Source organism: Theropithecus gelada, chromosome 14 (genome assembly GCF_003255815.1).
Source record: "Theropithecus gelada isolate Dixy chromosome 14, Tgel_1.0, whole genome shotgun sequence".
NCBI classification, from domain to species: domain Eukaryota; kingdom Metazoa; phylum Chordata; class Mammalia; order Primates; family Cercopithecidae; genus Theropithecus; species Theropithecus gelada.
The window spans coordinates 85,654,809-85,667,391 of record NC_037682.1 but is presented as its reverse complement, the minus strand read 5'-3'; the positions used below and the strand labels follow the sequence as shown (position 1 = coordinate 85,667,391).

The 12,583-nt window shown below is 41.2% G+C and overlaps 1 protein-coding gene across 1 annotated transcript in view; it reads right to left on the bottom strand.

Moving 5' to 3' along the window:
- Positions 1-12,583, bottom strand: part of CEP295 (centrosomal protein 295) — a 77,523-nt gene that overhangs the window by 30,381 nt on the left and 34,559 nt on the right. The window contains exons 13-15 of the mRNA XM_025356396.1: positions 5,877-6,014; positions 5,093-5,190; positions 1,318-4,831 (exon numbers count right to left, since the gene is read on the bottom strand). Coding sequence (XP_025212181.1) covers positions 1,318-4,831; positions 5,093-5,190; positions 5,877-6,014 — 3,750 coding nt within the window. The remainder of the gene's footprint in view (positions 1-1,317; positions 4,832-5,092; positions 5,191-5,876; positions 6,015-12,583) is intronic.

Sequence of the window (12,583 nt, the reverse complement as noted above, 5' to 3'; positions counted from 1 at the left end):
GGAGAACCACCTGCCATGGCCTCTCAAAGTGTTGGAATTATAGGCCTGAGTCACCATGCCCAGTGGAACTGGCCTTTTAAAATAAAAAGGATACATTCAAATTTAGAACATACTCTTGTCTCCCCAGTAGGGCAACTATGAATGAGTCACTGGGCCAAAGTCTTATGAACAATTCAGATATAAGCAGCAGGTCCAGCTCTACATCAGCCTAAAATCATTGCCAGTTTTACAACAAGCCATAATAGTGTCACTTGAGAAAAAAGGATGGTATTGATTTTGATTTGTATATAAATGTCAACAAAGAGCACAATGTCCGTTGCTGCATAAGATAAATTCTGCTAACCAGTTATTTTTTACAATTTTAATCTTACAGTAAGCTTAAAATGCATTAAAACAAAACTCCAAAATAAGAATCTACATTGTTTTGTGGTGTGTTTGCATGTGAAATTAACTGAACTTTGGGCCAGGTGTGGTGGCTCACACCTGTAATCCCAGCACTTTGGGAGGCTGAAGTTGGTTTCAGACCAACCTGGCCAACATAGTGAAACCCCATCTCTACTAAAAAAACAAATACAAAATTTAGCCAGGTATGGTGGTGCACGCCTGTAATCCCAGCTACTTGGGAGACTGAGGCACAAGAACCACTTAAACCCAGGAGGTGGGAGTTGCAGTGAGCCGACATGGTGCAATGCACGCAGCCTGGACAAGAGAACAAGACCTTGTCTTAAAAAAAAAAAAAAAAAAAAAAAAAAGAAAAAGAAAAAACAAAAGAAAATTTAAAACAATAAATTAATTGGGCTTCACGTTAACTCTTAACCTCATAAATACCATGTGGGTGGATTGATTTTTGTTTTAACTTCCATATCATTTAGGGTGGAAAATCAAAGCACAGTTAAGGTCAAACTACTTATTCTCAATAATTGAAAACTTGTGGGCCGGGCGCGGTGGCTCAAGCCTGTAATCCCAGCACTTTGGGAGGCCGAGACGGGCGGATCACAAGGTCAGGAGATCGAGACCATCCTGGCTAACACGGTGAAACCCCGTCTCTACTAAAAAATACAAAAACCTAGCCGGGCGAGGTGGCGGGCGTCTGTAGTCCCAGCTACTCGGGAGGCTGAGGCAGGAGAATGGCGTGAACCCGGGAGGCGGAGCTTGCAGTGAGCTGAGATCCGGCCACTGCACTCCAGCCTGGGCGACAAAGCGAGACTCTGTCTCAACACACACACACACAAAAAAGAAAACTTGTAATACTAGTATTAAAAACTGATTTGGGTTTAAGCTTCTATTGTTTCATTATTATTCAGGTTTAAAACATACCTGACTGTCTTTAAAGAAATCCTTCAAAGTCTCTTCATGTTTCTGTATCTGCTGCTGCAATGCTGTTTGTCTCTGTACAAGCAATTTTTCTTGGGTTTTCTGGCTATAATGCAAAACTTCTCTTTGTAGATCCAACTGCTTCTGAAGTCCCAAGTTATCTTGCTGAGCTAAGACAGGCTGTGAAAAACTCAGAAGTCTATCTTGAAACCCTGGGATCACAGGACCACTTGGGGGAGCTGCATGTTCATTCTGGGATGAATACAATTCACAAGTGCTTTTAGGTTTAGCTTCTGCAAAAGGTAGTGGAATAAACGAATGCTCTGTTTCCTTGGGTAGCAACAAAGAGGGGATAGTATGCTCAACAGATTCACTTTTGTTCAACTTTCTTTGTTTGTTTAAAGGCAGTTCTTCCTGGGGTTTCTCATAAGAATACACCACTTCCCTTTGTGCATCCAATTGTGCTGTCAAATTATCTTGCTGAGGCAGAATAGGCTGTGATAAACTCAAAAGTCTATCCTGTAATCTTGGGATCTCAGGATGACTTGAGGGAACAGTATCATTACTTTTGGTTGGGAAAGACTTCTGGGTTCTTTCAGAGTCAACAACAGGCAGTACTACCTGGGATAAGAATGAAGAGGAGCTAACTTGTTCAGATGATACTCTTTTCTCCAATTCACTTAATCTTTGCAAAAGCAATTCTTCTTGGACCTCATGTATAGAGCGAATGGCTTTCTTCTGTGTATCCAACTGCTGTTGAAGTGCCTGCAAATCACCATGGTGAGACTGGATAAAATGCTCAGAAGATACCTTTTCCTCAAATTTACATGGTTGTGACAAAACCAGTTCTTTCTGGGTTTTCTCAATAGAAGGAAGGAAATCTGTCTGTGCATGCAAGTGTTCTTCGAGTGCAATCGAATTATCTTGTTGAGGTAAAACAAGATGTGATAAGCCCAACGGCCTATCAGGCAATGTTATCTCTGAGGGACCTGAGGATACCATATTATCACTGTTAATTGAACATGGTTCTTGGTTTCTTTCAGATTCAGTAAGAGGTAATGAGGTGAATGAATGCTGTGGTACCAGGGGTAAGGAAGAGGTGTCAACCTGCTCAGGAGATATTCTTCCTTCCCATTCACTCTGTTGATGTAAAAGTAATTCTTCCCGAGCTTCTTGTCTAGCTAGAATGATGGCTTCTCTCTGTGTAGCTAGCTGTTCTTGAAGTGCCTTCAAATTATCTTGTTGAGGCTGGATAAGTTGCGATATCCTCAAAAGTCTATCTTGCAATTGTGGGATCTGAAGGTGGCCTGAAAAAATTTTACTTTCACTCTCTGTTAAAAGAGGTTCCAGGATTGTGCCAGACTCAGCTGAAGCTAACGAGGTAAATGAAAGCTGTACCAACTGGGGTATGAATGAAGACGAGCCACTTTGTTCAGAAGCTGTGTTTTCTTGGGTTTTCTGGCTGAAATGAAAGGCTTCTTTCTCAGTGTCTAGCCATGCTTGGTGTTCCTCCAAATTATCTTGTAGAGGTAGTATACATTGTGAAACTCTCAAAAGTCTTTCCTGACATCTTGGGATTTTAGGATGGCTTAAGGGAATGGTAGTGTCACTCTTGATTGATACACATTCCTGGAATCTCTCAGATTCATCTACCTGGGAGAGGGATGAAGAGGTGCCAGTCTGTTCAGAAGAAATCCTTTTCTCCAATTCACTTTCTGTGTGTACAAATTCCTGAGTTCCTTCTTTAGCACCAAGTATTACCCTTTGTATTTGTGACTGTTCTTGGAGTATTGTCAAATTTTCTTGCTGTGGCAGGCTATGCTGTGGAAAACTAAGAGACTTATCCTGAAATGTTGGGATTATCAAATGACTGGAGGGAACTACATTCTCCTTCTCAGATAAATAAAGCTCCTGAATTCTCCTAGGCTCAGCTTTAGCAGAAGCTTGTGAAGCAACTGAATGCTGAACAACCACTGGTGAGGACGAAGAGCTCACTGGCCCAGACTTACTGTCCCCCAAATCTCTTTGTCTATGTAAAAGTAATTCCACCTGAGCCTCATGCCTAGCCTGAAGAGTATCCCTCTGTTTAGTCAACTGTTCTTGGAGCAACTTCAAACTATCATGTAGAGGTAGGAACTGCTGTAGGAAACTCAAAGACCCATCCTGAGATTTGGGGATGTCAGATTGGCATGAAACAAGTCCTTTATCGCTCTTAGATGAATATTGCTCCTGTGTTTTTCCAGATTTCGTATCAGTAGATGGTAGTGAAGTAAATGTATGCTGAGCTACCTGAAATGGGAAAGAAGAGGGCTCAGCCTGTTCAGAACATACTCTTCCATCTAATTCACTCTGTTTATGTACACACAATACTTCCTGGGCTTCTCGCCTAGCCTGAAGGCTATCCTTCTGAATACTCAACTGCTCTTGGAGAAATTTAAAATTATTTTGCTGTGATAGGATAGGCTGTGAAAGACTCAAAAGCCTATCCTGAAGTTGTGAGATCACATGATGGTCTGAGGAAACTGCAGTATTATTCTTGGTTGGTGAAGATTCCTTCATTCTCCCCAAATCTGCTTTGGCAGAAGGCAATAAAGCAGTTAAATCTGGAGTTACCAAGGGAAGGAATACCGAGAGGCCAGTTTGCTGTTCCAATTCTTTCTGTTTGCACAAAAGCAACTGTTCCTGAGCTTCCTGTCTTGCCTGAAGAACTTTCTTCTGTAGGTCTAACTGTTCTTGGAGGGCCTTCATATTACCTTGCTGGACTGTGATATTCTCTGAGGGTAGTAAAGGCCTATCATACATTTGATTGATTATAGAATGGCTTGTGGAAACTGTACTTTTGCTCATGGCTGAAAAGGGTTCTTGAACGTTTCCTGATTCAACTTTAACAGGCAGAGAACTAAAAGAATGCTGAGGTACCAGTGGTACAAATGAAGAAGGTTCAGTTAGATGGGAAGATATATTTTCACTATTCTCTGAGAACAATTGTTGGGAATCTAAACTTTGAAAAGTTGTTGCCCTAAATGTTTCAGATATTTTTCTAGCATCCTGTGATATTAGCCGCCTGTCATGTGACAAAGCCCTTGAAAGTGTCTCAGAATTTTCGGGGACCAATTTATAGTCTCTCTGTTGTGTTTCAGTCTGAGAGAATTGCCTTAGATGTTCTTGTGATTCTAAAGACTGATTGGTTAAAGTATCTGAAGCTCCTGATGTTTCTGCTGTTTCCACCTGTCTTTGTGGAAAGTGATTTTGTTTCGCTACTTGAAAATGATCTTGTTCTAATTTGGAGGTCTGTACAGGTTGTACGGGTTGGTATTTGTCAGGACTCAACTTGAGTCTCTGACCTTGATCCCAATGCTCTGATATAGCAGTTGGTCTCTCAGATTTCCATGACGGCACCGATATGACAGAATCAGTTATCAGTGATGGAGCTGACATTGATGGGCACCTTCCTTTTAACATAGTTTGATATTCAAGTAATCGCTTCCTGGCTGTTTCAACAGACTGCCTGTGTAACCTAACAAAAACAAAAGCAATTATTCTTTTTTAATGAAAACCAAAAAGCCCCATATCTATAACATTAAATTTAACAAACAGCAATCTAGGATTGACAATACTCATGGTGAAAAGAAATTACACTCACACTGTCCTTTAAGAACGGCAGTTCTAAATGCCATAGTTCTAAGGAAATCCAAATTAGATCTTCATATAAATGAAATAATAAATCCTAAAAATGTAGCCACATATGATCACATACAAATTATAACCTAGCTAATACCTGTTTTGTTGTAAAAGCTGATGTTGATAGTTACGAATCATCTGCCTATGACTATCTTCATCAGAAATTACAGCACATGATGCTGGAGCAATGCCAACCTAATAAAAGACAAAGTTACTAATTAAAAAGCAAATTTAGAAATAAGTATTGAGGTATTTTTTACATCCAGTTCTATAATTGTAAACTTCTATACAGCTTTATTTTTTACAAAATGACTGGCATTTCCATTAGTAAGAAATGAACTAATCTGTCATTCTCCTTTAGTGCAGGTCCAAAAGCTCAACGTACACATTACCTACAAACCATGTTCATATCTATTAATATCCTATAGAAACTGAAAGATGAAAGCCGTAACTGATGCAAATTTATTCATATATACATACATTATATTAAAAAAAGACCAAATAAGAATTATAAAGGCATTTTACTCTTATTATTATTATTATTTGAGATGGAGTCTCGCTCTGCAACCTCCACCTCCCAGGTTCAAGCGATTCTCCTGCCTCAGCCTCCGCAGTAGCTGGGATTACAGGCACGTGCCACCACGCCCAGCTAATTTTTGTATTTTTAGTAGAGATGGGGTTTCACCACACTGGCCAGGCTGCTCTCGAACTCCTGACCTGAAGTGATCTGCCCGTTTCGGCCTCCCAAAGTGCTGAGATTACAGGCATGAGCCACCACGCCTGACCATCCATTTTACTTTTCTTAAATGCTACAAGTGCTCATATTTTCTTGCCCCCCTCACCAAACGATTTATGTAGTGATGAGATTTTCTGCATCCTACCCCAGTCGGTTGAGTTTTTTTTCTTTTTTCTTCTTCCAGCTGAGCCCTGAAGCAGTCAGTTTCTAATCTTAATTTTTGCTGTTCAATTTGTTCAAGTAATTCCAATTGCTTTTGCTTCTGCTCTTCTATTTCCATTATCTAGGTAACAAAAATACTATTGATCTATTAACAACAAACTCATACAAAGGCAAAGCTAACACACATTCCATTTAAAAGAAATTAGGTTTGGCAGCCTGGGGGGGCGGAGCAAGATGGCCGAATAGGAGCAGCTCCAGTCTTCAACTCCCAGCGCCAGCGACACAGAAGACCGGTGATTTCGGCATTTTCAACTGAGGTACTGGGTTCATCTCACTGGGGAGTGCCGGACGATCGGTACTGGTCAGCTGCTGCAGCCCGACCAGCGAGAGCTGAAGCAGGGCGAGGCATTGCCTCACCTGAGAAGCGCAAGGGGGAAGGGAATCCCTTTTCCTAGCCAGGGGAACTGAGACACACAACACCTGGAGAATCGGGTAACTCCCACCCCAATACTGCGCTTTGAGCAAACAGGCACACCAGGAGATCATATCCCACACCTGGCCGGGAGGGTCCCACACCCACGGAGCCTCCCTCATTGCTATTACAGCAGTCTGTGATCTACCGGCAAGGCAGCAGCGAGGCTGGGGGAGGGGCGCCCGCCATTGCTGAGGCTTAAGTAGGTAAACAAAGCTGCTGGGAAGCTCGAACTGGGTGGAGCTCACAGCAGCTCAAGGAAACCTGCCTGTCTCTGTAGACTCCACCTCTGGGGGCAGGGCACAGAAAACAATAACAAAGCAGCAGACACCTCTGCAGACGCAAACGACTCTGTCTGACAGCTTTGAAGAGAGCAGTGGATCTCCCAACGCGGAGGTTGAGATCTGAGAAGGGACAGACTCCCTGCTCAAGCGGGTCCCTGACCCCTGAGTAGCCTAACTGGGAGACATCCCCCACTAGGGGCAGTCTGACACCCCACACCTCACAGGGTGGAGTACACCCCTGAGAGGAAGCTTCCAAAGCAAGAATCAGACAGGTACACTTGCTGTTCAGAAATATTCTATCTTCTGCAGCCTCTGCTGCTGTTACCCAGGCAAACAGGGTCTGGAGTGGACCTCAAGCAATCTCCAACAGACCTACAGCTGAGGGTCCTGACTGTTAGAAGGAAAACTATCAAACAGGAAGGACACCTACACCAAAACCCCATCAGTACATCACCATCATCAAAGACCAGAGGCAGATAAAACCACAAAGATGGGGAAAAAGCAGGGCAGAAAAGCTGGAAATTCAAAAAACAAGAGCGCATCTCCCCCGGCAAAGGAGCGCAGCTCATCGCCAGCAACGGATCAAAGCTGGACGGAGAATGACTTTGACGAGATGAGAGAAGAAGGCTTCAGTCCATCAAATTTCTCAGAGCTAAAGGAGGAATTACGTACCCAGCGCAAAGAAACTAAAAATCTTGAAAAAAAAGTGGAAGAATTGACGGCTAGACTAATTAATGCAGAGAAGGTCATAAACGAAATGAAAGAGATGAAAACCATGACACGAGAAATACGTGACAAATGCACAAGCTTCAGTAACCGACTCGATCAACTGGAAGAAAGAGTATCAGCAATTGAGGATCAAATGAATGAAATGAAGCGAGAAGAGAAACCAAAAGAAAAAAGAAGAAAAAGAAATGAACAAAGCCTGCAAGAAGTATGGGATTATGTAAAAAGACCAAATCTGCGTCTGATTGGGGTGCCTGAAAGTGAGGGGGAAAATGGAACCAAGTTGGAAAACACTCTTCAGGATATCATCCAGGAGAACTTCCCCAACCTAGCAGGGCAGGCCAACATTCAAATCCAGGAAATACAGAGAACGCCACAAAGATACTCCTCGAGAAGAGCAACTCCAAGGCACATAATTGCCAGATTCACCAAAGTTGAAATGAAGGAAAAAATCTTAAGGGCAGCCAGAGAGAAAGGTCGGGTTACCCACAAAGGGAAGCCCATCAGACTCACAGCAGATCTCTCGGCAGAAACTCTCCAAGCCAGAAGAGAGTGGGGGCCAATATTCAACATTCTTAAAGAAAAGAATTTTAAACCCAGAATTTCATATCCAGCCAAACTAAGTTTCATAAGTGAAGGAGAAATAAAATCCTTTACAGATAAGCAAATGCTTAGAGATTTTGTCACCACTAGGCCTGCCTTACAAGAGACCCTGAAGGAAGCACTCAACATGGAAAGGAACAACCGGTACCAGCCATCTCAAAAACATGCCAAAATGTAAAGACCATCGAGGCTAGGAAGAAACTGCATCAACTAATGAGCAAAATAACCAGTTAATATCATAATGGCAGGATCAAGTTCACACATAACAATCTTAACCTTAAATGTAAATGGACTAAATGCTCCAATTAAGAGACACAGACTGGCAAACTGGATAAAGAGTCAAGACCCATCAGTCTGCTGTATTCAGGAGACCCATCTCACATGCAGAGACATACATAGGCTCAAAATAAAGGGATGGAGGAAGATTTACCAAGCAAATGGAGAACAAAAAAAAGCGGGGGTTGCAATACTAGTCTCTGATAAAACAGACTTTAAACCATCAAAGATCAAAAGAGACAAAGAAGGCCATTACATAATGGTAAAGGGATCAATTCAACAGGAAGAGCTAACTATCCTAAATATATATGCACCCAATACAGGAGCACCCAGATTCATAAAGCAAGTCCTTAGAGACTTACAAAGAGACTTAGACTCCCATACAATAATAATGGGAGACTTCAACACTCCATTGTCAACATTAGACAGATCAACGAGACAGAAAGTTAACAAGGATATCCAGGAATTGAACTCATCTCTGCAGCAAGCAGATCTAATAGACATCTATAGAACTCTCCACCCCAAATCAACAGAATATACATTCTTCTCAGCACCACATCATACTTATTCCAAAATTGACCACGTAATTGGAAGTAAAGCACTCCTCAGCAAATGTACAAGAACAGAAATTATAACAAACTGTCTCTCAGACCACAGTGCAATCAAACTAGAACTCAGGACTAAGAAACTCAATCAAAACCGCTCAACTACATGGAAACTGAACAACCTGCTCCTGAATGACTACTGGGTACATAACGAAATGAAGGCAGAAATAAAGATGTTCTTTGAAACCAATGAGAACAAAGATACAACATACCAGAATCTCTGGGACACATTTAAAGCAGTGTGTAGAGGGAAATTTATAGCACTAAATGCCCACAAGAGAAAGCAGGAAAGATCTAAAATTGACACTCTAACATCGCAATTCAAAGAACTAGAGAAGCAAGAGCAAACACATTCGAAAGCTAGCAGAAGGCTAGAAATAACTAAGATCAGAGCAGAACTGAAGGAGATAGAGACACAAAAAACCCTCCAAAAAATCAATGAATCCAGGAGTTGGTTTTTTGAAAAGATCAACAAAATTGACAGACCACTAGCAAGACTAATAAAGAAGAAAAGAGAGAAGAATCAAATCGACGCAATTAAAAATGAAAAAGGGGATATCACCACCGACCCCACAGAAATACAAACTACCATCAGAGAATACTATAAACACCTCTACGCAAATAAACTGGAAAATCTAGAAGAAATGGATAATTTCCTGGACACTTACACTCTTCCAAGACTAAACCAGGAAGAAGTTGAATCCCTGAATAGACCAATAGCAGGCTCTGAAATTGAGGCAACAATTAATAGCCTACCAACCAAAAAAAGTCCAGGACCAGATGGATTCACAGCTGAATTCTACCAGAGGTACAAGGAGGAGTTGGTACCATTCCTTCTGAAACTATTCCAATCAATAGAAAAAGAGGGAATCCTCCCTAACTCATTTTATGAGGCCAACATCATCCTGATACCAAAGCCTGGCAGAGATACAACAAAAAAAGAGAATTTTAGACCAATATCCCTGATGAACATCGATGCAAAAATCCTCAATAAAATACTGGCAAACCGGATTCAGCAACACATCAAAAAGCTTATCCACCATGATCAAGTGGGCTTCATCCCTGGGATGCAAGGCTGGTTCAACATTCGCAAATCAATAAACATAATCCAGCATATAAACAGAACCAAAGACAAGAACCACATGATTATCTCAATAGATGCAGAAAAGGCTTTTGACAAAATTCAACAGCCCTTCATGCTAAAAACGCTCAATAAATTCGGTATTGATGGAACGTACCTCAAAATAATAAGAGCTATTTATGACAAACCCACAGCCAATATCATACTGAATGGGCAAAAACTGGAAAAATTCCCTTTGAAAACTGGCACAAGACAGGGATGCCCTCTCTCACCACTCCTATTCAACATAGTGTTGGAAGTTCTGGCTAGGGCAATCAGGCAAGAGAAAGAAATCAAGGGTATTCAGTTAGGAAAAGAAGAAGTCAAATTGTCCCTCTTTGCAGATGACATGATTGTATATTTAGAAAACCCCATTGTCTCAGCCCAAAATCTCCTTAAGCTGATAAGCAACTTCAGCAAAGTCTCAGGATACAAAATTAATGTGCAAAAATCACAAGCATTCTTATACACTAGTAACAGACAAACAGAGAGCCAAATCATGAATGAACTTCCATTCACAATTGCTTCAAAGAGAATCAAATACCTAGGAATCCAACTTACAAGGGATGTAAAGGACCTCTTCAAGGAGAACTACAAACCACTGCTCAGTGAAATAAAAGAGGACACAAACAAATGGAAGAACATACCATGCTCATGGATAGGAAGAATCAATATCGTGAAAATGGCCATACTGCCCAAGGTAATTTATAGATTCAATGCCATCCCCATCAAGCTACCAATGAGTTTCTTCACAGAATTGGAAAAAACTGCTTTAAAGTTCATATGGAACCAAAAAAGAGCCCGCATCTCCAAGACAATCCTAAGTCAAAAGAACAAAGCTGGAGGCATCACGCTACCTGACTTCAAACTATACTACAAGGCTACAGTAACCAAAACAGCATGGTACTGGTACCAAAACAGAGATATAGACCAATGGAACAGAACAGAGTCCTCAGAAATAATACCACACATCTACAGCCATCTGATCTTTGACAAACCTGAGAGAAACAAGAAATGGGGAAAGGATTCCCTATTTAATAAATGGTGCTGGGAAAATTGGCTAGCCATAAGTAGAAAGCTGAAACTGGATCCTTTCCTTACTCCTTATATGAAAATTAATTCAAGATGGATTAGAGACTTAAATGTTAGACCTAATACCATAAAAATCCTAGAGGAAAATCTAGGTAGTACCATTCAGGACATAGGCATGGGCAAAGACTTCATGTCTAAAACACCAAAAGCAACGGCAGCAAAAGCCAAAATTGACAAATGGGATCTCATTAAACTAAAGAGCTTCTGCACAGCAAAAGAAACTACCATCAGAGTGAACAGGCAACCTACAGAATGGGAGAACATTTTTGCAATCTACTCATCTGACAAAGGGCTAATATCCAGAACCTACAAAGAACTCCAACAAATTTACAAGAAAAAAACAAACAACCCCATCAAAAAGTGGGCAAAGGATATGAATAGACATTTCTCAAAAGAAGACATTCATACAGCCAACAAACACATGAAAAAATGCTCATCATCACTGGCCATCAGAGAAATGCAAATCAAAACCACAATGAGATACCATCTCACACCAGTTAGAATGGCGATCATTCAAAAGTCAGGAAACAACAGGTGCTGGAGAGGATGTGGAGAATTAGGAACACTTTTACACTGTTGGTGGGATTGTAAACTAGTTCAACCATTATGGAAAACAGTATGGCGATTCCTCAAGGATCTAGAACTAGAAGTACCATATGACCCAGCCATCCCATTACTGGGTATATACCCAAAGGATTATAAATTATGCTGCTATAAAGACACATGCACACGTATGTTTATTGCAGCACTATTCACAATAGCAAAGACTTGGAATCAACCCAAATGTCCATCAGTGACAGATTGGATTAAGAAAATGTGGCATATATACACCATGGAATACTATGCAGCCATAAAAAAGGATGAATTTGTGTCCTTTGTAGGGACATGGATGCAGCTGGAATCCATCATTCTTAGCAAACTATCACAAGAACAGAAAACCAAACACCGCATGTTCTCACTCATAGGTGGGAACTGAACAATGAGATCACTTGGACTCGGGAAGGGGAACATCACACACCGGGGCCTATCATGGGGAGGGGGGCGGGGGGAGGGATTGCATTGGGAGTTATACCTGATGTAAATGACGAGTTGATGGGTGCAGCACACCAACAAGGCACAAGTATACATATGTAACAAACCTGCACGTTATGCACATGTACCCTACAACTTACAGTATAATAATAATAAATAAATTAAAAAAAAAAAAAAAAAAAAAAAAAGAAATTAGGTTTCTTCACCAAGAGTACCAATTTTCAAAGAAGTAAGTGGTGATGCTTTATCTCTGTTGCTGTCACTGAATAGCTGTTGAACAGCTATTCTAAGTAGTTTTGAAGTTTTAGTAGAGACGGGGTTTCACCATGTTGGCCAGGCTGGTCTCAAACTCCTGACCTTGGGTGATCCGCCCACCTAAGCCTCCCAAAGTGCTGGGATTCCTAAACTGGGGATGGGATTAAAAGATGGGAAATGGGAAAAAGGGATAGAAGTAAAAAAAGGCAGAAGGAAAAGAAAGAA